Source organism: Chlorocebus sabaeus, chromosome 7, assembly GCF_047675955.1.
Source record: "Chlorocebus sabaeus isolate Y175 chromosome 7, mChlSab1.0.hap1, whole genome shotgun sequence".
Taxonomy (NCBI): Eukaryota; Metazoa; Chordata; class Mammalia; order Primates; family Cercopithecidae; genus Chlorocebus; species Chlorocebus sabaeus.
Genome location: NC_132910.1, coordinates 104117628 through 104143378, shown reverse-complemented (window position 1 = coordinate 104143378; position 25751 = coordinate 104117628). Strand labels below are relative to the sequence as shown.

Genomic DNA, 25751 nt, shown 5'->3' with positions numbered 1-25751 from the left:
AATAATTTACCAATAAAAAAAAATCTTAGTTTATTTACCTTATTCCCCCCACAATCTTTCAGTCACTTAATTTCAACAATTATATATCTAATTCTGGATTATCCAGGCCATAGAGAAGTAATAAGAGAATTCAGTTTAGCAAAAGTGACTTTTAAGTGCACAGAGATATAATCTGGCAGATCCTGTTAGTTGCCTCTCCAAAGCCAGCCCTTCTTTGTTAATAGAACTACAGTTTCTGTTCAGACTAAGGTGTTAATGTGCTCAGAGGATGGTCCCTTCCCAGAGCATGAATTTTTTTCACTTAGATCCCTTCAACGTGAGCAAGTAATTCAGATCTGGCCAATAAGACATAAAAGAAAGCCTACTTGGGATAGGAGGCATTCTGGGATATTTCTCCTGGATAAAGAGAGATGTCCAAGAAGACAGTTCATCTTTCTTTCTGCTTTGACGTTGTCATGGTAGGACGTAGTAGCTGCAGTAACTACTTGCAGGTAAAAAGGAAAATCCAAAAAAAGGTCAATAAATAAATAAATAAATAAATAAATAAATCCAGTCCAGACTTCTGATATCAATGTGTGGTGGGATTAACCAATCCTGAAAGAAGCTACCTCCAAATTTGTTACCTAAGATAATCAACTCCTATTAATTAAGTCAACTTTGATCCACTTTTCTGTTACTTGTGGCTAAAAATATCCTGATTCATGCACATAAAAAAGAAAAAAAATTATATAAAAATGTCCATGATAATTAGTTTTGAAAAATAGAATAACAGATCATTTAATTTTCTTTATCTTTTCATCTACAGTGAATAACCCTTTTTTTTTGGTGTGGGGGGATAGGGTTGTGCTTTGTTGCCCAGACTGAAATATGTGGAGCAATCATAGCTCACTGCAGCCTTAATCTTTTGGGCTCAAGCCATCCTCCTGCCTCAGCCACCTGAGTAGCTGGGACTACAGGTGTGCACCACGACATCTGTTTTTTTTTGTTTTGTTTTGTTTTGTTTTTGAGATGGAGTCTTGTTCTGTTGCCCAAGCTGGAGTGCAGTGGTGTGGTCTTGGCTCACTGCAACCTCTGCCTCTCGGGTTCAAGCGATTCTCCTGCCTCAGTCTCCTGAGTAGTTGGAATTACAGGCACACGCCCAACTAATTTTTGTATTTTTAGTAGACGGTTTCACCACATTGGTCAGGTTGGTTTCGAACTCCTGACCTCGTGATCTGCCCACCTCGGCCTCCCAAAGTGCTGGGATTACAGGTGTGAGCCACCACGCCTGGCTAATTTTTCTAATTTTTTTTTTTTTTTTTTTTTTTTTTGCAGAGATGGTGCTTGCTGTCACGATCAAGCTGGTCTCAAACTCCTGGCCTTAAACCATCCTCATCTTGGCTTCCCAGAGCACTGTATTACAGGTGTAAGCCACTCTTCCTGGCCTTTTAGAATGTCTCTGTCCAGTTCAGACTTACTTAAAAAATGGAAATAATAATATTTTAAAATAGGATATGTAGCTTTTGTGGTTTCAAAGTTCTCACTTGCTAATGTCATGTTAGAGATACAAATCTAAAGTATGCTAAATGGAGAGAACAGATGTTTAATCTGTAGACACTTATACATACACTAAGAAAGCTGACTACCATACTGAAGTCCCTGATAAGAAGGGAGTTGTTAAGGATAAGGAATATGGATTGGGCTCTTTCAGAGACTCCATACAGGTATATTTAATTAGCAAAGGAGTCAAAAAAGACCAGTTGTTATCAACAGCGCTTTGCACATGTTGGGATATGATTTGCCAACTGGTGAGACTATTCCAGATATCAACATAGAAGATAAGTCAGCTCTGGGAAGAAGAGGTAGTCTAGGACAGTAAATAGTCTTATTTGCTAAAATGAACCCATAAACTTAGGTAGCATTTCTCCAAAGTGTATTCCATGGGTCACCAATCCCTCATAAAAATGGGTCGAATGAGATTCACAATGCATGCTGGCATATTAAAGCTTTAGAAAAGTCAAACTAGTTTATCTTTGTCAACCCAGGATTGCTCAAATTCCTTTGATTATAGAACCCCCTTTTATGTAACACTTATCATATATCCATTCCACAGAATTATTTTGTGTAATTTGGAGCTCAGTCCCAGCAAAATATAATTCTGGTAAGGTAGTAGCAAAAAAATAGTTTAAAATTCACATTTAATTATTCCTATACAATATGTATTTATAAAGCTGAGTTCTAGGGAAAAAATCAAGATTACTATAATAACTATTTAATGGAAATCACCTTTTCTGCTGTATGTGTAGACTGGGAGTCAAAGAAAAGGTATGGGTCTGGGAGTAAGACTACTGGACCCAGTACACAATAGCTGGGACAGAAACTAGGTTGTGATGTATTGATTTATGCATTCGCTCAAAATTTATCATGTTTCTGTATGTTTCAATGTGTCTCAGAGACTGCATCCCATGTGGGAGACGGAAAATGATTAAGATATAGACCCTGCCTTCAAAGAAAGTCTGCCATAGAAACAAGGCACATAAGGATTTCACCTGAGAAAACATATATATAAAAGACAGTCATAGCACAAAAAAGTACTATACTCTGCTGAGGAAGAGGGATTTAAAAACTTCCAAGTAAAAAGAACAAGGCACATACAACTATAATTGGTCCGTTATAAACAAAAAAAAAAAAAAAAGAAAAAGAAAAAGCCAGGCATAGCATGTAAATGGCCAAAGTTAAATTTGAATCTAGAGAGTCTAGGTCTAGAGTCTACTCCCTTAAATCACTCTGCTATAGTGCCCTTCACCCTTCAATTCCCTTATGAGCTCCCACAGATCTTTCCAGCACCAACTTACATGTCTCCTTAACTATAAAGCCTTTTCGGAAGCAGAACTGACTTTCACCCTCTTTTTGTCCTACCATTATTCTTCAGCATTGCATATATCATACCATATTGCAATGATTTGTTGACATGGGCATCTCTTCATTAGAGTGAGAGGTTCTAGAGAACAGAAACTGCCTAATTCATTCTTATGTCCCTCTCATCAATCACAATGCCTGCCACAGCAAGCATTCACTAAACATTTACAGAACTGAATAAACTTCAGCAGAGATGCTATTTTTATTCAAAAACATTTCAAGTTATCTACATAGCCCAACAGTGGACCTACTCTTGATGCACTCAGTTTTAGCTATAAAGAATTCTATATACTCACTTCTAAAAATTGGTAAAAAAAAAATAAAAAATAAAAAAAAATCATCCTAAAAATATTTGTTAGTGTCTTCCCTAACCAATACACAATACTAAAATTCAGCTTAGTATGGATTTCAAAATGTAATTCTTATCATAAGCCAATCCCTAAAAAATACGTCCCCAAACTAACTTCCAGTGGCAATAAGTGGGGTGTAAACCAGAATTTGGATAAAGAACTAAGGAAGAGGTCAGGAGGGGAAGAAAACAAAATAAAGATTTTGATTTTCATAATTCTGACCAATTAACTTTAAATAAAACTCAGTCAAAAACCACTACACAGACTTGCTGCCATATTAATAAAATTCTCCAAATTAGTATAAGGCTTTTGTTAAGATTAACTTCATATCTTTTATTTCCTTCAATTTTCATTCACTTGTCAAATATTTGAATCTACCACATGCCAAAAACGGTGCTACGTACTGATACAAGTTGACTAAGACACGGGGTTGAGTAAGCCAACAATTGTAGCATATTCCAGTAGATTAAAGTTACGTTCGGGGTACCACAGCACCAGAGAAAAGGAATGTGTAAGTCAGAACAGGAAGTGTAGAAGGGATGGACAGGGGTACAAATACAAAAATAAATTTTGGAAATTCTATTCTTTTTGGAAAAAGACTAAAAAAATGTGCATTTCAAGTCAGTAGTTGTCAGTTACCTCCTGTATTGCCAGGTGACTCCAGGGGAAGAGCAGGTTAGACATAACAGTTACAACATTGCTCTTTCCTGGCTGTGTGCACATCACAGGACCCCATGCTATGTCCACCAACACAAACCAAAGTAAAATGGAGAAGTCAATCCCTTGAAGTTGAATTGCTCTTTCATTCTTAAGGCCAAGTTATTTGGGAGGGGCAAAGAAAAGAAGAGAACCAGAAGATGATGGGAAGAACCTATAGTAACACATTTTTACCTTGCTTTTCCTTACAAAAAATATTCAGAAAGACCACAAACACATTCACTCACTCTTTCTCTCTTTCAAGCGTGTGTGTGCACACACCCACAAATAAACACATCCACACACACAGTGACTAAATCATTACCACACTAGGGAAAATGAACAAGTTCCAGCTAAAATTCTAGAAATAGCTATCAAGAAGAAAAAGTCATCTCTTGACTTTCAATAATTTCTATATATTCTTCAGCATACAGAGAAATGTCATTTCACTTGGAATTTTCCACAACATAATTAATCTTTATAATTATTATCTGTTGAGCCAAAACAGCTGCTTCACTATCATCCGAACACTAAAAAAAGGTACATATATTTCAGGAGAACTAGCAGATTAGAACATGCACTACCACTTTCATCACTTCCACATACAGCTTTTCTTTCCCATTAAAATTATTAATTTATGTGAAAAGTCTTCAGAAATGCATCTGTGTCACAGCTAGAGAGGTTAAACAATTATTTTTCCAAGCCAATACAAAGATTTATTTCAGCTTTGCAGAAATAAATTACTACACTTCAAATTATTTTCAGCAAAATTCAATCATATACACAGAGAAGGAAAAGTTTTTGCTTAATATCAGAATATAACAGCTATTTTCTAAGCTACATATAATCTAATTGTTTTAAGCAATTAGGTAAGCAAAAGAATATAAAAACATTCTGACAGGAAAACTTCCAGCTTCCTCTGCTTGGTGTATGTGTACACAACAAAATTCAACCAACCACTAAAACACCCCATATTATGGCCTCCATTTGATTTCCAACCTTATTTTCCCATTACTATATAACAAAAGATTGTATATCCTTTCCAAGCTGGTCACCAACTATCCACTGAATGTAATCTGCTTTAAAGCTTTGTTTATCTGTGGTTACAAACAAGGATTATGGAGTCAGAATGCCTGGATTTGAATCTTGCTTCATCATTTACTAATACTGTCACCTTGGGCAAGTTATTCAATCTCTCAGTGCCTCCATTTTCTTTTACATAAAATAGAGTTAGTAGCAATACCTACTTCCCGCACTTCATGCAAGTGTAAGAATCAAAGGATATAAAACACGCAAAAGCTCTTAAAACTGTACCTAAGTGCTCAATAAATATGCCTTCTGTTTTCCCTTGGGAATTTCCTCCATCCATCTAAACCTACCCAACTTTCAGCTCAAATTAATCATTTCTAAGAAGTTTCCCATAGCTATATAAATGTATAAAAATCTGCTATCCTCTAAACTTGTATAACAATTAGTAGGACCCATAGCAAAGGCAGTATTTGGCACTGAGTATACATTAAACATTACACAGTTAAATAACTTTTTCCAATAAGTTAATTAACCATATCAGGAATTTATCTTGCCTTACCAAGTGAAGTGTAAATTCTCTGGACGTGAACCTCATATTCTATTATTTTTATATTGCCCAAAAAACTTAGCACAGCACATGCACAGAGCAGCCACACAGAAAATAACTGCCAAAGTTAATACAACCCATGAGCAGTTGCTGGTTTGTTTGCTATCTTAGAAGATGTTAAAGAGAAATGTTAATTACAACCATGAGGCTTTACAGACTGTCTTTAATAATGATCAACACATACAACCTAAAGGCAAGAGAAAAAAATAAGTTTCCTGATTTTTCAGATCTATTATAAGAATGTCTGTTCTCAAGGGACAAGAAAATTCCTGCACATAAGTGGAATCACTGGCAGAAAAGAATGATGAAAAAAAAAAAAATTAAAGAGTCTCCCCCAACCCCCATCTGGAAGTAATTAACAAGAAACTCAAGGGAAGTTAACGTTATAATTTGGCAATATGTAGAATAAGCTGATCTTTACTGCAACCTTAAGTTTGGAACCTAGTTCAATCCAACATGAACTGAGTGGCTTCTATCTTTATGTGAATCCCACCATCTCTTGAAGCATTTTTCATCTCTAATGTTCATTTAGGCAGTTTGGCATGTATTACTTTTCACTCACTTTACTCTTTCAAGTGTATATATCTCACCTTCAGCACAGGTTAAAGTCTGGACCCTGACTTCTACTTTTATGAACTACCTTCGGTATCTGGTAAAATATTTTACACAGAGTAGACCCTCAAATATTTGTTCTAACTGAATGAACAAGCTTACGGTATTTATTCCTGAGTGAATACTGATTTAGCTGATCTGTGGCCACCATATACTGAGTGCCTTAAGTACCAGGCATCTTACACATACCACTTAATCCTCATTACAACCCCCTTGAAGTAGGTGTAAGCTTTCTTTTACGAACTAGGAAACCAAGGCTTCAAAAGCCTTAAGATATTTTTCTAAGATTGTACAGCCGGTCAAGAAGTGAAGCTGTGATTTCCATCCATGTCTGCTTTCTAACTACTTCTCTTTCCATGAAGCCATATTGCTTCTCTAAAATGATAAATGATCTTCAGAACCATGGCTGAGGGGCACAGTGTGATACTCTCATCACTTCTCAATATCCAGTGAAAGATTAAAGTAGGTTTAGGTCTGTGAAATGGCATTGAGGTCATTTTATTTGAGTTAAAAAAAAGAGTTATCTATAGCAAATGCAAGGGCTATCAACCTTTTACAAATGATGTATCAAAACCTTGCTCTTCATTTATTTCTGGACTGCTTAGAACAGGAGGTACAGGATCTACCTATGTGTTAGCCTCTGATGTGACTTCAACTTATGAGCAGGTGTGTCAGATTAAGCTTTGATCTCTGGTACGTGAGAGTGCAGAAAGAGGGAGGTGTCATAAAATACACTGGATGCCAATTATCTCATTCAGAATTAATAGACATTGACATTAAGCTCAATTTTTTAAAAGTTAGATTCACTGTACTAGCAAGAATTCCCTGCTTACTTCTATTAAGATTTGCCAAGCTCCCCCACTTTCTAAGTAGAAATTACGTGAAATCTAGAAGTAAAGAAATAAAAACTGTATATTTGACCTTTTCCCTCAAATGCAAAGAATTTCTCTGAAGTCAACCAAGAAATGCTGAACCAGCCCCCATTATGTCTAGATTTAGGAAGAAATGATTGCCTAGTAAGAAGGTAAGCACTTGAGGCTCAATAATTATTTGTTGAATAAATAAAACATAGTTCTTGTCCTCAAGTAACTTAGAGACTAGTTAAGATGGCAGATTTAACATAACTATAGAGGTAATCACGCTAAATGTAAATAGTCTAGACACCCTAATTAAAAGGCAGAAATTGTCAGATTATACAAAAAAGCAAGTCCCAACTACCTGTAAGAAGCTTACTCTAAATATGAAAACACAAAAAGATTAAAAGTAAACAGAAAAAGATATGCCATGCTACTTTTAATTAAAAAAAAAAAAAAAAAAAAAAAGATTTCCTATAGAAAGAGTTACTCAGAAGAAAGAGTTCCTATTTAACACCAGAACAGAGAATATAACCTGGGCCAGGTGCGGTGGCTCAAGCCTGTAATCTCAGCACTTTGGGAGGCCCAGACAGGCGGATCACGAGGTCAGGAGATCAAGACCATCCTGGCTAACACGGTGAAACTCCGTCTCTACTAAAAGTACAAAAAAACCAGCTGAGCGAGGTGGCGGGAGCCTATAGTCCCAGCTACTGGGGGGAGGGGGGCTGAGGCAGGAGAATGGCGTAAACCCGGGAGGCGGAGCTTGCAGTGAGCCGAGATCCGGCCACTGCACTCCAGCCTGGGCGACAGAGCGAGGCTCCGTCTCAAAAAAAACAAATAATATTACCTGGAATAAAGAAGTCATTTCATAATAATAAATACATCAAAGGCACATAATCCTTAATGTCTATGCATTCAATAAAAGAGCTTAATATCCAAATGTTCATCAATAAACTGTTGTATATTCATACACTGAAATTCCACTCAGCAACAGAAATGAATGAATACATAAAGCAACATGGGTAAATCTTAAAATAATTTTACCGAGTAAAAGAAGCTGGGAGGTGGGGGTGTGGGAAAGTACATACTACGGTATGATGCCATCTATATAAAATTCTAGAAAATACAAACTAATGAATGGTGGCATAAAGCAAATCAGCAGTTTGCTGGGAATAGGGGGAGGGGAGCAGTGTAGGGAAGGAAGAGAATGACTTTACAAAGGGGAATAGAAAAACTTTTAGGGTTGATTGGTATGTTCAATTACCTTGATTGTGGTGAGAGTTTCGTGGACACATACATATGCCAAAGGTTATAAAAGCATACACTTTAAATATGAGCAGGTTTTTGTATGTCATTTATTTATCATTAAAGCTGCTTTTAAAAAACTAATTAAGAAGATATATACACGTAAAAAGTTTTTAAAAAAAAATCCTATGATATCCTCTAAGATAGCCTAAATGATCCCTCTTTGTACAGGCATACCTCGTTTTTTTTTTTGTTTGTTTGTTTTTTTAATTTTTTTTTTTATTTTTTATTATTTTTTTTTAAAATTTATTTATTATTATTAAACTTTAAGTTGTAGAGTACATGTGCACAACGTGCAGGTTTGCTACATATGTATACTTGTGCCATGTTGGTGTGCTGCACCCATCAACTTGTCATTTACATCAGGTATAACTCCCAATGCAATCCCTCCCCCCTCCCCCCTCCCCATGATAGGCCCCGGTGTGTGATGTTCCCCTTCCCGAGTCCAAGTGATCTCATTGTTCAGTTCCCGCCTATGAGTGAGAACATGCGGTGTTTGGTTTTCTGTTCTTGTGATAGTTTGCTAAGAATGATGGTTTCCAGCTGCATCCATGTCCCTACAAAGGACACAAACTCATCCTTTTTTATGGCTGCATAGTATTCCATGGTGTATATGTGCCACATTTTCTTAATCCAATCTGTCACTGATGGACATTTGGGTTGATTCCAAGTCTTTGCTATTGTGAATAGTGCTGCAATAAACATACGTGTGCATGTGTCTTTATAGCAGCATAATTTATAATCCTTTGGGTATATACCCAGTAATGGGATGGCTGGGTCATATGGTACATCTAGTTCTAGATCCTTGAGGAATCGCCATACTGTTTTCCATAATGGTTGAACTAGTTTACAATCCCACCAACAGTGTAAAAGTGTTCCTATTTCTCCACATCCTCTCCAGCACCTGTTGTTTCCTGACTTTTGAATGATCGCCATTCTAACTGGTGTGAGATGGTATCTCATTGTGGTTTTGATTTGCATTTCTCTGATGGCCAGTGATGATGAGCATTTTTTCATGTGTCTGTTGGCTGGCATACCTCGTTTTTATTGTGCTTTGCTTTACTGCACTTCAGATAGTGTTTTCTACAGATTAAGTTTGTGGCGACCTTGAGTCAAGCAAGTCTATCGGTGTCATTTTTCCAATGGCATGTGCTCACTTCTTGTTTCTGTGTAATTCTTGCATTACTTTGAACTTTTTCATTATTATTACATTTGTCATGGTGATCTGTGATCTTGATGTTACTATTGTAATTGTTTTGGGGTGTCACAAACCATGCCCACATAAGACAGTGAACTTAATATATGTTGTATGTATTCTGACTGCTCCAGTGACTCAACGTTCCTCCATCTCTCACCCTCCCTTGGCCTTCCCTATTCCCTAAGACACAACAATATTGAAATTAGGCCAATTAATAACCCTACAGTGGCTTCTAAGCATTCAAGTGAAAAAAGGTCACACATCTCTCACTTTAAATCAAAAGCCAGAAATGATTAAGCTTAGTTAGGAAGATACAGTCAAAAGCCAAAACAGGCCGAAAGCTAGGCCTCTTGTGCCAAAGAGCCAAGTTGCGAGTGCAAAGGAAAAGTTCCTGAAGGAAATTAAAAGTGCTAATCTAGTAAACACGCAAATGGTAAGAAAGCAAAGCCTTATTGCTGAGATAGAGAAAGTTTTAGTGGTCTGGGTAGAGGATCAAGCCAACCACAATGTTCCCTTAAGCCAAAGCCTAATCCAGAGCAAAACCTCAACTCTCTTCAATTCTCTGTAGGCTGAGAGAGGTGAGGAAGCTGCACAGAAAAAGCTGGAAGCTAGCAGAGGTTGACTCATAAGGTTTAAGGAAAGAGGCCATCTCCATAACAAAAAAGTGCAAGACAAGGTTGCAAGTACTATGAAGTGAAGCAAGTTAACCAGAAGACCTAGCCAAGCTACACTAAACAAAAAATTTTCAGGGTAGACAAAACAGCCTTCTGTTGGAAAAAGATGTCATCTAGGACTTTCATAGCAAGAGAGGAGAAGTCCATGCCTGGCTTTAAAGTTTCAAAGGCCAGGGTGACACTCTTATTAGAGGCTAATACAGCTGGTGACTTTAGTTGAAGCCAATGCTCAATGAAAACCCTAGGGCCCTTAAGAATTATTCTAAATCTACTCCGCCTGTGCCCTATAAATGGAACAACAAAGCTCAGATGACAACATATCTATTTACAGCATGGCTTACTGGGTATTTCAAGGCAACCGTTGAGACTTGCTGCTCAGAAAAAAGATTTCTTTCAAAATATTACTGCCCATTGACAATGTACCTAGTCACCCAAGAACACTGATGAAGATATATAAGGAGATTAATGTCTTCATGCCTAATAACACAATACCCATTCTGCAGCCCATGGATCAAGGAGTAATTTCAACTTTCAAGTTTTATTAAGAAAAACATTCAGTAAGGCTATAGCTGCCACAATGACTCCTCTGACGGATCTGAGCAAAGTAAACTGAAAACCTTCTGGGAAGGATTCACCATTCTAGATGCCATTAAGAATATTTGTGGCCAGGCATGGTGGATACCGCCTATAATCCCAGCACTTTGGGAGGTTGAGGTGGGCAGATCCCTTGAAGTCAAGAGTTCAAGGCCAGCCTGGCCAACATCGTGAAACCCCATCTCTACTAAAAATACGAAAGTTAGCCAGGCGTGATGGTGCATGCCCATAATCCCAGCTACTTGGGAGACCTGAGACCAGAGAATCACTTGAACCTGGGAGGCGGAGGTTGTAGTGAGCTAGGATTGTGCCAATACCTGGATGATAGAGTGAGACTCCATCTCAAAAACCAAAACATTTGTGATTCAGGGGAGGAGGTCAAAACATCAACATTTATAGAAATTTGGAGGAAGTTGATCCCAGCCCCCATGTATGACTTTGAGGGGTTCACGACTCCAATGGAAGAAGTAACTGATGTGATGGAAATGGCAAGAATAAGAATGAGAAGGAGAAGCAGAGACTAAAGATGTGACTGAATTGCTGCAATCTTATGATAATACTTAAATAGATGAGAAATTGCTTCTTTTTTTGAGATGGAGTCTGGCTCTGTTATCCAGGCTGGAGGGCAGTGGCGTGATCTCAGCTCACTGCAACCTCCACCTCCTAGGTTCAAGTGATTCTCCCATCTCAAGCCTCCTGAGTAGCTGGGATTCCAGGCGTATGCCACCAAGTCCGGCTAATCTTTGTATTTTAAGTAGAGACAGGGTTTCATGATGTTGGCTAGGCTGGTCTTGAACTTCTGTCCTCAAGTGATCTGCCTGTCTCAGCCTCCCTAAGTGCTGGGATTACAGGAATGAGCCACCAAGTCTAGTCCTAGGAATTGCTTCTTATAGATGATCAAAGAAAGTGTTTTCTTGAGATGGAATCTATTCCTCATGCAGACACTATGAACATTGTTGAAATGGCAACAAAGGATTTAGACTATTCCAAAAACTTAATTGATAAAGTAGAGGCAGGGTTTGAGAGGACTGACTCCAATTTTCAAAGTTCTGTTGTGGGTAAAATGCTATCAAACAGCATCACATACTAAAGAGAAATCTTTTGTGAAATCAATCAATGGAGCAAACTTCACAGTTGTCTTATTTTTAAAAACCGACTATAGCCATCTACCCTTCAGCAACTATCACCCTGATCAGTCAGCAACCATCAAGATCAAGGCAATACCCTCCACCTGCAAAAAGATTACAACTAACAGAAGGCTCAGATGCTCATCAGCATTTTTTAGCAATAAAGTATTTTTTAATTAATGTACATTAGTTTTTAAAAACATGTTATCACACACTTAATAGATTACAGTATAGTGTAAATATAACTTTTAGGTGCACTAAGAAACCAAAAAGTTTCTGTCCTCACTTTATTGCATTATTCCCTTTATTGTGGTGGTATGGAACTGAACCCGCAATATCTCTGAGGTATGCCTGTATTTATGGTCATGTGTAATCTCCTCTCTTGAGTGTACACTGAATTTAATGACTTGTTTCTAGGTAATAAAATGTGGCTGAGGTGATGGGATGTTGCTTCCTAGATTAAGATACAAAAAAACTACTGCTTCTGTCTTGGACTCTCACACGTGTTTGCTTTGAGGGAAGCCAGCTGCCATACTGTGAGCTGTACTATGGAGAAAACCATGTGGTAAGAAGCTGAGGGAGGCCTCAGGACAAAAGCCATCATGGAACTGAGATCCCCAAGACCCTGCAAGGAACTAAATTCAATAACCACATGATTGGATTTGGAAGCAGATCCTCTCCCAGATGAACCTTCAGATGAGAATATGACCCTGGCCAACAGTTTGACTATACCTCGCATAAGGCCTTGAGCCAGACGTACCCAACTAGGCCATGCTGGGATTCATGAGTCACAAGAACTGTGAGATAGTAATGTCTATTTCTTAAAGTCATCCTGTTTTGGAGTACATATTTTTGTTACACAGCAATGGATAACTAATACAAAATCTAAATCACATTTTTTTTTAAAGGCTACAAAACAGTAGTATTCATTTAGAATATACATTCAGCCACAAATAACAATACTTAACTAAAACTGGATTAAACAAGGCTAGTACAGTATCTCATGATGCCACCAGAGACCCAAGATCTTTTTTCCAGGCTCGGTCATTTTTTGAGAATGTGATATGGACATGAATGAACAGAACTGTCATCCTTATGCTTTTTACCTTGGTAACGCAGTATCACAGAAAATAAGAGAAAGCAGCTTTGCCTTTTTCAGGAAAGTGAAAACTTTCCCAGGAAAGTCAAAGCTAGTCTTCTACTTACATCTCATTTATCAGACCTGCTTCCCATTGCCACCATTAGTTGCTAGGGAGTCCGGAAAGATGAGTATTTTTTAGTAAGACACACTATCCCTTAACAAAGTGTATTAATAGTAAAGAAGAGAAGGACAGTGTTTACTAGCTAGGCAACCAGCAGTACATGCCAAAGCAACATATTTTACTTGTGATAAAAAATATTACAGGAGGTTAGAGAAGGGTAAGAATATTTTAAGCAATGAGAGCTTGAGGAGGTTTCTAAGAGATATTTAGAATTTGGCTAAATAGAGAGGACAGAAAAGGGAATTCTCAAAATGGATAAAAGCAAGAACAAAAAAACATGAAGATAGGGAAGTTCAGTAAGGCCCAAAAGTAAATTACCCTTTATAAAGTTTCTAAATTCATAACTAAGATTTAAAAAATTTGCTGAGTGATGAATATGCACGTTGTTTCCTAGCAGGAAAGAAAAATACAGCATCACATTTAAGAGAAAAGATATGGGCAAAGAATAGTAATAAACATTTATTCAAGGAAGATATGCAAACGGCCAAGAAGCACATTGAAAGATGCTCAACATCACCAGTCATCAGAGAAATGGAAGCCAAAACCACAATGAGATACCACTTCACAACCACTAGGATGGCTAGAATCAAAAATTCAGATAGGTTTTGGGAGGATGTGGAGAAATGAGTATGCTAACAGAGTTTTTTGTTTGTTTGTTTTTTGTTTTGTTTTGTTTTTTAAGACAGGGTCTTGTTCTGTCACCCAGGCTAGAGTGCAGAGGCCTGATCTCGGCTCACTGCAACCTCCGTCTCCCAGGTTCAAGCAATTCTCCTGCCTCAGCCTCCCAAGTAGCTGGGATTATAGGCGTGCACCACCATGCCCGGCTAATTTTTGTATTTTTAGTAGAGACGGGGTTTCATCATGTTGGTCAGGCTGGTCTTGAACTCCTGACCTCGTGATCCACTCGCCTCGGCCTCCCAAAGTGCTGGGATTACAGGTGTGAGCCACCGCGCCCAGCCAACACACTGTTATTAGAACTATAAAATGGTGCAGTTGCTCTGGCAAACAGTCTGGCAGTTCTTCACCTAATTAAACACAGAGTTACCATATGACCTAGAAGTTGTACTCCTAGGTATACACCAAGAGAAATGAAAACATATGTCCACACAAAAACATGTACATCAAAGTTTAGAGCAGCATTATTCAGAATAGTCAAAAAGTGGAAACAACTCACATGCCCATCAACAGATGAATGGATAAATGAGATGTGGTATATTTGTACAACAGAGTATTATTTGGCCATAAAAAGTAATGAAGTACTGAAACATACAACATAGATGAACTTTGAAAATACTATGACAAGGGAAAGAAGTCAGTCATGAAAGACTACATATTATATGATTCCATTCATATAGAATGTCCAGAACAGGGAAATCTACAGTGACAGAAAGTAGATTAGTGGTTGCCTAGGTCTGTGTGGGAGGAGTGGGCTCAGAAGATTCAGAATAATAGCTAAAGAGTAGAGGGTTTCTGTGTGAGGTAATGAAAATGTTCTCAAATTGACTGTAGTGATGACTGTACATCTATCAGTGAACATATTAAAAACTATTACACCATACACTTTAAATGGGTGAATTATACAGTATATAAACTACATCTCAGCAAGGTTGTTGAAAAAAAAGAGAGATAAGGTGAGTACTTTTAGAATATCTGCCCAGCCACAGTGCTTTTGAGACTTCCATTCTACCCAACTCTAGCAGCCAAAGGGAGAGGAGGGGACAGTAAGGAGGGGAGAATGGAAAGACAGGCTACCTGGAGTCAAAACACCTGAGATGGAATCCCAATTCCACACTTACTGTGAGACTTGGACAAGCTCTTAATCTCTCTGTGCCTCAGTTTCTTCATCTATAAAATAAATACAATACTAACCTCATAATACTGTGGGGATTAAATGAGATAATACATTTAGGACCATGGTTCACTGCCAGGCACAAATGCTCAATAAATACCAGTTATTATTCTTACATGTTTTCCCATTCCTGTTTCTACTTCCTTAAAACATACCCACTAGTGTGAGTAATGTCCTAGTACTTGTAACCAATAACACTCTAAATATAGAACTTCAAAGAAAATGTGGAACAACCTGAGAGTCAGGATTCAGTGAGGACTCCCCCATCTGCAGTGAGATTAGTGAAGCAGTTGGTTAAATTATAGACTTGTCTCTGAAATACAGACTCATATATTTAATTGTCTACTTGATGGTTTCTACTTCTTTGTCTTAACAGTCACTTCAAACTTAACATGGTCAAAGCTGAATTTCTGATTTTCCTTCAGGAACCTGCTCCTCCTGCAGTCTTCCCTATCTTAGTAGAATTTTTAAAACATTCATCCACAACTGCTATGGTAGTCAATGTTCATATCAAGGATTACTATGACAGATCCTAAATGTAATCACATGTATCCTTATTAAAGGGAAATTTGACACATACAGCAGAAGAGAAGGCAATGTGACACAGAGGCAGAGATTAGAGTGATGCAGCAACAAGTCAAAGAATGCTGGCAGCCCACAGAAATTGAAAGAGGTGAGGAAGATTATCCCAGAGAGCCTCTGGAGGAGGAGCAGCTGTGCCAACACTTTGATTTTGGCCTAGTAACACTGATTTTGAACTTCTGGCCTCCAGAGCTGTGATAGAATAAATTTTTGTGTTTGCAGCCACCAAGTTTGCACTAATTTACTATGGCAGTCATAAAAAACTAATACAATTCCCTTATTGACCTCACACTCTATATCCATTCCATAAGGAAATCCTATTGGCTGTAATTTCAAACTATATCCAGAATTCAACAACTTTTTTCACAAATCCATTGCCACTGCTTTGGTTTAAACCATCATTACCGTGGTCAGCCACAGTGGCTCACACCAGTAATCCCAGAACTTCGGGAGGCTGAAGTGGGAGGACTGCTTGAGCCCAGGAGTTCAAGGCTGCAGTGAGCTATGATTGTGCCCCTGCATTCCAACCTGGGTGACAGAACAAGACTCCATCTCCTAAAACAAAAAAAAAAAAAAAAAAAAAAAAAAGAAGATGACCTCTTTTCTGAGGCCTTCTCTTTCCTTTTTTTTTTTTTTTTTTAAGACGGAGTTTTGCTCTCGTTGCCCAGGCTAGAGTGCAGTGGCACAATCTCGGCTCACTGCAACCCCCACCTTCTGGTTTCAAGAGATTCTCCTGCCTCAGCCTCCTAAGTAGCTGAGATTACAGGGACCCGCCACCAAGCCCAGCTAAAATTATTATTATTTTTTTTGGTATTTTCAGTAGAGACGGGTTTTCACCATGTTGGTCAGGCTGGTCTTGAACTGCTGACCTCGTGATCCACCCGCCTCGGCCTCCCAAAGTGCTGGGATTACAGGCGTGAGCCACCGTGCCCGGCTCCTTTTTCTTAAATAAAAAATATAAAATAAATTTAAAAACCACTGTAACCTTACAGTTGGATTATTCCAATAACCTATCTGATCTCCCTGCTTTCAACCTTTGTTTACTAATGGATCCCAAGTGCCCAGAACAGTATCTAGCACACGATGGTGGTATTCCATAAATTTGTTGTTATTTTGACTCCATGTCCTGTGTTCCTTTCTAGAGTTTTTTCTCTCATTTTGTGAGTATCTATCACAGGAGCAGGGGTGCTGTTCAGCATCTGAACCCTGTTTCTGTTTTGGGGAACTGTTTGTGCCAACAGGAAGCAGCTAACTCCTACCACAGAATCTAGAAACCCTAATTATTTACTTCCCCAGCTCTCCTGGCAACTAGAGTGTGGACACATGACCCAGGCTTGGCCAATGACACATACCTTCCAGAACTGTGACTGGTAGCTTGGATAGAATTTTTTTTTTTTGCTGGCAACAACATCTGGTTCTTCAGTCAGGGACAGGAGTGCCAGTGGAACCATCTTCTAAGGTAAGCAACGTCAGCCCTCATTCTATTTTTTATTTCTGTAAGTTTGACTACTCTAGATACCTCATATTATGTGGAATCATATAGTATTTGTCTTTTTATGTCAGGCTTTTCACTTAGCATACTGCCCTCAAGGTTCATCCATGTTGTAGCATTTGTCAGAATTTCATTCCTTGTGATGGGATGAGCCTGCAATCCTAGCCACTCAGGAGGCTATGGCTGGAGAATCACTTACACTCAGGAGTTTTGAGGCTGCAGTGAGCTATGACTGTGCCACTGTACTTCAGCCTGGGTGACAGGGTGAGACTCCATCTCTAAATAAATAAATAAAAGGAATGTCATTCCTTTTCAAGGCTGAATAATATTCCACTTTCACATTTTGCTTATTCATTCATGGAAAGCCATTTGGGTTGCTTCCACCTTTCAGCTACTGTAATGCTGCTATGAATGTAGGTGTAAAAATAGCTCTTCAAAACCCTGCTTTCAAGTCGTGGATATGTACCAAAAAATGGAATTTTTTTTCTTAAACAAGGTCTCACTCTGTGGCCCAACCTGCAGTGCAGTGGCACGAACACGGCTCACTGCAACCTCAAACTCCTAGGCTCATGAGATCCTCCTACCTTAGCCTCTCAAATAGCCAGGACCACAGGAGCCTGCCACTATCCCCGGCTACTTTTACAATTTTTTTGTAGAGATGCAGTCTTGCCATATTGCCCAGACTGGTCTTGAATTCCTGGGCTCAAGTGATCCTCCCACCTCAGGCCCCAAGTAGCTGAGACCACAGATGTACACCATAGAATTGTTGAATCATAGGGTAATTCTATTTATAACTCTTTGAGGAGCCACCATACTGTTTTCCACTGCAGCTGCACCATTTCACATTCCCATCAACAGTGCACAAGGGCTCCAATTTCTCCACATCCTTGCTAACACTTATTATTCTCTTTCGAAAAATTTTATTACTATTATTTTGTAATAAATCTTGCTGTGTTGCCCAGGCTGGTCGTGAACTCCTGGGCTCAAGTGATCCTCCCACTTCGACCTCCCAAAGCATTGGGATAACAGGCATGAGCCACCACACCTGGCCCTCTCCGTGTTTCTGACAGTAGCCATCCTAGAGAGTGTGCAGACACCTCAATGTGGGTCCCCATTTGTTAACCATGCAATTATAATAGCCTTATAGCTGATTTCTCTGATCCTAGGCTCCATTTCCCTCAACCTGTTCTTCGTACTGTCCCCAGAAAGGCATTTATCATCATGTAACTTCTCTGGTAAAAATGTTCATTGGCTTTCCATCCCTCTTAGGTAGGTCCGAACTCCTGATCATGCCCCAGAGGAATGTGGCCTCTACCTATCTCTTCACCAATCCTTCTCTATCCTCTTCCTTTTCTCCCACTGTCTTCCTACAACTGACTGCACGCTCTTTGAAGGCATGTTACTTCCAAAATCCAACACATCTTCTTTTACTCAAAAAAACATGCAAAACTGTCTTTTGAATGATGAATAAAAAAATAAAATCAGGCTGGGTGCAATGGCTCATGCCTGTAATCCCAGCACTTTGGGAGGCTGAGGCGGGTAGATCACCTGAGGTCAGGAGTTCAAGACCAGCCTGGCTAAAGTGACAAAACCCTGTCTCTACTAAAATTACAAAAATTAGCCAAGCATGGTGGTGGGCACCTGTAATCCCAGCTACTCGGGAGGCTGAGGCAGGAGAATTGCTTGAACCTGGGAGGCGGAGATTGCAGTGAGCTGAGCTTGTGCCACTGCACTCCAGCCTGGGCGACAAGAGCAAAACTCTATCTCAAAAAAAAAAAAAAAAAAAAAAAAAAAAAAGGAAGAACTATCCCCAGGTGACAGAAATGAAAAAACAAAAAGCAACAATAGAAAGGTGACTAGGGGCTAGGAGTCTAACATGCACACCAGGAAAGCAGGTGTGAAGGGTCATGAGACAAGGAGGGCTAGAACTGAGCTCCAGCATATAGCTCAAAGTACCAGCAAATTCCATGGACAATAACAAGGAGCTTACCTCCATCTTGCACTTCATTTGGGGGTGGGGGAAAGTCACCTATTGGAAAACAAATCTCTCAATCCATGCCATGTATAGACATGCATACTAAATTTTATGCAGTACTCATCCTGTATAAAACATGAGGCAGTAGAACTGTAAGCCAAGAAATTAACATAAAAATTGGTCTATAACTACTAAAGTACCCAGAGATTCTAAAAAAAAAAAAAAAAACTAAACCACTATTTCACAGAGCACCTGTGGCTCCCACAGACTAAACATCACCAATTGAATGTGAGCTCATAAATAAAAACTAAAAAACATACAGGTTAAAAAAAACTACAAATGGTAGCAGCCAGCAGATACACATATCAAATTAATAGTCCTCCCCAAATTTGACATATTTAAGTAATCAGAAAATATAAGTTAAGTATGTGTATTAGGCTGTTCTCACATTGCTATAAAGAAATACCTGAGACTGGGTAATTTATAAAGAAAAGAGGTTTAATTGGCTCATGGTTCTGCAGGCTATACTGGAAGCATGGGGGTTTCTGCTTCTGGGGAGGCCTCAGAGATCTTTTACTTAGCGGGAGCAGGCGTTTTATATGGCAGGAGCAGGACTCAAAGGTGAGGGAGGTGCTACACATTTAAACAGCCAGATCTCATGAGAACTCACTCACTATCACAAGAACAGCACTGAGGGGATGATGCTAAACCATTCATGAGAAACTGCCCCCAAGATCCAATCACTTGCCATCAGGCCCCACCTCCAACACTGGGGATTACAATTTGACATGAGGTTTCGGAGTGGACACAGATCAAAGCCATATCAATAAGTTTAAATTTATAAAAGAGATGAAAGCAATAGAAGCCATAATGAAATAGAACAGTGTAGGAAAAACAGGATAGGCAGAACTGAAAAAGGACCAAATAGAATTTCTAGAGATAAAATCTAATTATTAAAATAAAAAGACTCAATGAACAGCTAAGTAGCAGATTATAAATAGTTATGGAAAGAACTGAAAGTGAAAGAGCGCTGAGAAAATTAACTGCAATGAATCACAGACATGGAAAGACATGGAAAAATAAAGAGTTCTTAAACAACATAGACGACAGAATGAGGATACAAATAGGAATCCCAGAAGGAAAGAACAGAGCTATTAGGGAACAGGAAACAGTTGAAGTAATACTACCTTAGAATTTTCTTTTCTTTTCTTTTCTTTTTTTTTTTGAGACAGAGTCTTGCTCTGTCGCCCAGGCTGGAGTGCAGTGGCACAATCTCGGCTCACTGCAAGCTCCGCCTCCCAGGTTCACACCATTCTCCTCCCGAGTAGCTGGGACTACAGTCAGCCTCCCGAGTAGCTGGGACTACAGGCGCCCGCCACCTCGCCCAGCTAATTTTTTTTGTATTTTTAGTAGAGACAGGGTTTCACCATGTTAACCAGGATGGTCTCAATCTCCTGACCTTGTGATCTGCCCGCCTTGGCCTCCCAAAGTGCTGGGATTACAGGCGTGAGCCACTGCGCCCAGCCAGAATTTTCCATAATAGAAGACTTTAATTATTACATGGAAGCAGCAGCCAGGGTCCTAAAGCAGAAGAAATAAAAACATGCAAACTCGGATTCATGATAAAACATCATAACATAACATCAAAGACTAAAGGAAATCTTAAAAGCAAACAGAAGAGAAATTACTAAGGAAAACAAGACAATTAGAATGATAGCAAAACATCTCATTAGCAACATATGCCACAAGACAACGAAATAACATTTTAAAAATGCTGAGGAAAAATAACTAAGAATTCTATATTTGGGAAGCAATGATAAATTAGACATTTTCAAACAAAGATTGAGAGTTTACCACTCTTACACTCTGGCTGAACAAATTACTAAAGGAAGTCCTTCAGTATGGATTCCTTCTTGATATGTTTTTAAATTCATAAAGTGCACAGGGTTACAGGCCGCTTGCAGTGGCTTACCCACTAGCACTTTGGGAAGCTGAGGTAGGTGGATCACTTCAGCTCAGGAGTTCAAGACCAGCCCGGGCAACACGGCAAAACCCTGTCTCTACAAAAAAGTGCAAAAATTAGCAGAGTATGCTATAATCCCAGCTACTCAGGAGGCTGAAGTGGGAGGATGGCTTGGGCCTGGGAGGTTGAGGCTGCAGTGAACCATGTTTGTGCCATTACACTCCAGCCTGGGTGCCAAAGCAAGACCCTGGGTACTTTAGTAGTTATATAAGTGTGTGTGTATATATATGTGTGTGTGTATATATATATATTTGTGTGTGTGTGAGACAGAGTCTTGCTTTATATGTATACATATATAGACATATACATATATATACACACACACATACACAAAAGAAGTAAATTATACCAAAATACAGTTACTTTGGACATGTATGTACAAAAAACTGAATTTAGACACACACTTTACACCTTTCCCAAAAATTAACTCAAAATGGATAATAAATCTAAGTGTAAAATGCAAAACTACAAAACTCCTAGAAGGTAACATAGGAGAAAATCGACATGCCGCTGGGTTTGGCCATGACTTTTTAGTTACAACACCAAAAGAATGTCCCAGGAAAGAAAAAAACTGACCAGTTGGACTTCATTAAAATTGAAAACTGCTCTGTGAAAGACGCTGTTAAGATTATGAAAAGACAAGCCACAGACTCAGAGAAAATCTCTGAAAAGCATGTATTTGATAAAGAACTGGTGTCCGAAATATACAAAGAACTCTTAAAACTCAATAATGAGAAAACAAAAACCCAATTAAAAAATGGGCAAAGATCTAAACACCTCCTGTTACACAGATGACAAATAAGCATAAAAAAAGATGTTCCAGGGCTGGGCGTGGTGCCTCACGCCATAAACCCAGCACTTTGGGAGGCCAAGGTGGGTGGATCACCTGAGGTCAGGAGTTTGAGACTAGCGTGGCCATCACGGTGAAACCCCGTCTCTCCTAAAAATACAAAATTAGCTGGACGTGGTGGCATGCGCCTGTAATCCCAGCTACTTGGAAGGCTGAGGCAGGAGAATCATTTGAACCAGGGAGGCAGAAGTTACAGTAAGCTGAGATCGCACCATTGCACTCCAGCCTGGGCAAAAAAAGTGAAACTCCATCTCACAAAAGAAAAAAAAAAAAAAAAAAAAAGATGTCCAAATCATACGTCATTAGACAATGGCAATTTAAAACAACAATGAGATACCACTACACATGTATTAGAATGGCTAAAATACAAAACACTGACACCACCAAATCCTGGCAATGATGTGAACCAATAGTAACTCTTACCCACCATAGTTGGGAATGCAAAAACAGATACTTTGGCAGTTTCCTAGAAAGTAAACATAAACTTACCATACAATCCAGCAATCATGCTCCTTGGTACTAAATGTGTTGAAAATTTATGTGTACACAAAACCTACATACGAATGTTTATGGCAGCTTTATTTGTAACTGCCCAAACTTGGATGTGACCCAGATGTTCCTCAATAGCTCAATGGATAAACAAACTGTGGTATAATCATAGAACGAAATATTATTCAGCAATAAAAAGAAATGAGCCATCAAGCCACTAATAGATATGGAGAAACCTCAAATGCATATTGTGAAGTGAAGGAAGCCAATCTGAAAAGGTTACACACTATATGATTCCAACTATATGGAAAAGGTGAAACTATAGAGACAGTAAAAAGATCAGTGGTTGCTAGAGTTTCAGGAGAAGGAAGGGATGAATAGGTGGGGAACACCAGATTTTTAGGGCAGTGAAACTATTCTGTACAATACTATAATTGTGGATACACATCATCGTGCATTTGTCAAAACTCACATAATATATAACACCAAGAATGAACCCTAATGTAAGGTATGGAATTTAGTTAATAAATCAATATTGGCTCAATTGTGACAAACTTATTACACTAGCATAGGATGTCAATAATAGGGGAAACTGTGTGCATGGTGAGGGAGGAAGGGCATGTTTGGGAACTCTGTACTTTTCCATCAATGTTTTTCTGTAAGTCTAAAACTGCTCCCAAAAAACCATCTACTGATAAAGAGAAAATGAAAAAACAATAAAAACAGCAACAACAAAAACAATACCTTGACATATGGGAAGATGAAAATTAAAACGTTCTAAGTTCCTCATATTGTTTAGTAGAAAGAGATGTTGATTATCTTTAGACTTTCAGTCAAATAATGCACATCAAAAATTTAAAAGTAACTGCTAAACGAAAAGAGGATGAAGTAAAACAACTCCTGTTATAAAGCAAATCTATTCCTTTTAACTGTGGCAGCTTACCTGAGATTCCAGAACCTCCAATTTACGTTTCCTTGCATGAAGAGCTTTACTTGGAAAAGCCCAATAATAATTAGAAGTTCCGATCCTCTCACAGTCAACCATACCATCATCAACTAAGCTCTGAAGGACTTCTTTTACTGACATAGCAGCTAAGAGACAATTTTTAAAGACTCTATGTTAAAAAAACACCATAAATAAAATTAAAGGACAAATAACGGGGGAAACACTTGCAAAACATATGACAAATCAAGAATTAAAAAGTTAATAAATAATAAGCTCTTAAAAATAACAATATGCACAACAAAAAATTGCCTAAGGGAACATTCCTTAGAATGTATCCCCATCCTTAAGCAAAGCATAACTTATATAGGAGCTTAGGGGAAAACAGGTCATATACAGGATTAAGAATAGGACCTGAGTTCTAGTCTTAACTCTTAGCAGTAACACTGGATGACTCTAGGGCAAACTGTTCTTTATGCCTAATTTTTAAAACCTATTAGATATGATCATTTCCAAACCTACTTTGGTGCACAGCGGTAATGTCAATAAAATGTTACTTGTGAGAAGCCTTTGAAAAAGTAAAACAGAACTACAGAAATGCAAGTTTTTCTCCCCTAATAGATTATGTACTAATAGAAGATACTAGCATCAGTGCTTAGTAAATAATTTTAATAGTGTTAACGCTCATAGTCTGTTGCTATATGGTATCTTTTCCTTTTCTAAATAATGTTTCTTTTTTAAAAAAAGATGTTGGGTAATTTGGCTATCATCTTATACTGCAGAAAAAAATTGTCAATCACTGGGAGGGAAAACGGTAAGAAAAAAAGGAATCTAGTTAATACAAATTTTTAAAATAAATTTTTCCATCTTGTAGACTGTATTGAATTTTGGTTTTGATCCTTCAAGATACAGTTGAGATTCCATTACCTACAATTTGTCTGGGGATATTAGGACACTGGTGTAATTAAAACTGTATAGTTGACCCTTGAACAGTACAGGTTTGAACTGTATGGGTCCAGTTATACGTGGATTTTCTGCCACCCGAGACAGCAACACCACTTCCTCAGCCTACTCAACGTAAGATGACAAGGACGAAGACCTTTAGGATGATCCACTGCCACTTAATGAATAGTAAATACATGGTATGGCTTCCTGTCAACAGCAGGCTATCAGTAGTTAAGTTTTGGGGGAGTCAAAAGTTATATGCAGATTTTCAATTGTGTGGGGGATTGGTATCCCAATCTTGAACAACATAGGTGTTGTTCAAGGGTCAGCTGTGTATTTAAACTTAAGAAATTTGCCTATCTTTAAGAAGTAGCAGAACCAATTGTTCACTGATGACTATAAAGACAGAATAACTGTGTGGTGTGCATAAAAGTGTGAGGGACTCTCAGTGGTTGTCTAGTTTCATTTGTATGTACATTCATAATAAAAGAGGTCTTTTCATTTTGAAACAACATAAGACACAGAAAAAACACATCAATGTGCATCTATAAAATATGCATGGTGGCTCATGCCTATAATCCCAGCATTTTGGGAGGCCGAGGCAGGTAGATCACTTGAGGTCAGGGGTTTGAGACCAGCCTGGCCAACATGGCGAATCCCCATCTCTACTAAAAAGTACAAAGGTTAGCTGGGCATGGTGGCAGGCACTTGTAATCCCAGCTACTTATGAGGCTGAAGCAGGAGAATTGCTTGAACCTGAGAGGCAGAGGTTGCAGCGTGCCAGGACTGCACCACTGCACTCCAGCCCGGATGACAGAGTAGACTCTGTCTCAAAAAAATAAATAAATAAAAAAAATTAAAATAAAATGAAATATGCATGGCCAATATATGAGAAAAATGTTCAACCACATTAATAACTGAAGAAATAAAAAATAAAGCAATTAGACATGACTACCCAATTAAAAACACTAAAAAAATAAAGAATTCAAGGAAATGGGTACTCTCAGTATGGGTGGAGAAATGTGGCATTCTGTAGCTAAAACTTTAGATTTATATATATCTTTTTTTTTTTTTTTTTTTTTTTTTTGAGACGGAGTCTTGCTCTGTCCCCAGGATGGAGTGCAGGGGTGCAATCTCGGTTCACTGCAAGCTCTGCCTCCCAGGTTCACGCCATTCTCCTGCCTCAGCTTCCTGAGTAGCTAGGACTACAGATGCCCGCCACCATGCCGGGCTAATTTTTTTATTTTTATTTTTAGTGGAGACGGGGTTTCACCGTGTTAGGCAGGATGGTCTCAATCTCCTCACCCTGTGATCTGTCTGCCTTGGCCTCCCAGAGTGCTGGGATTACAGGCGTGAGCCACCGCGCCCAGCCTGATTTATACATATCTTTTATGGGG

At 38.6% G+C, this 25751-nt stretch overlaps 1 protein-coding gene across 2 annotated transcripts in view; it reads right to left on the bottom strand.

The window, feature by feature from the left end:
- The window catches only part of MND1 (meiotic nuclear divisions 1), a 74103-nt gene that overhangs the window by 34393 nt on the left and 13959 nt on the right, over window positions 1-25751 (bottom strand). For both annotated transcript variants that reach the window (XM_008000030.3, XM_008000031.3), the window contains exon 4: window positions 23410-23558. In XM_008000030.3, the coding sequence (XP_007998221.1) occupies window positions 23410-23558 (149 nt within the window). The remainder of the gene's footprint in view (window positions 1-23409; window positions 23559-25751) is intronic.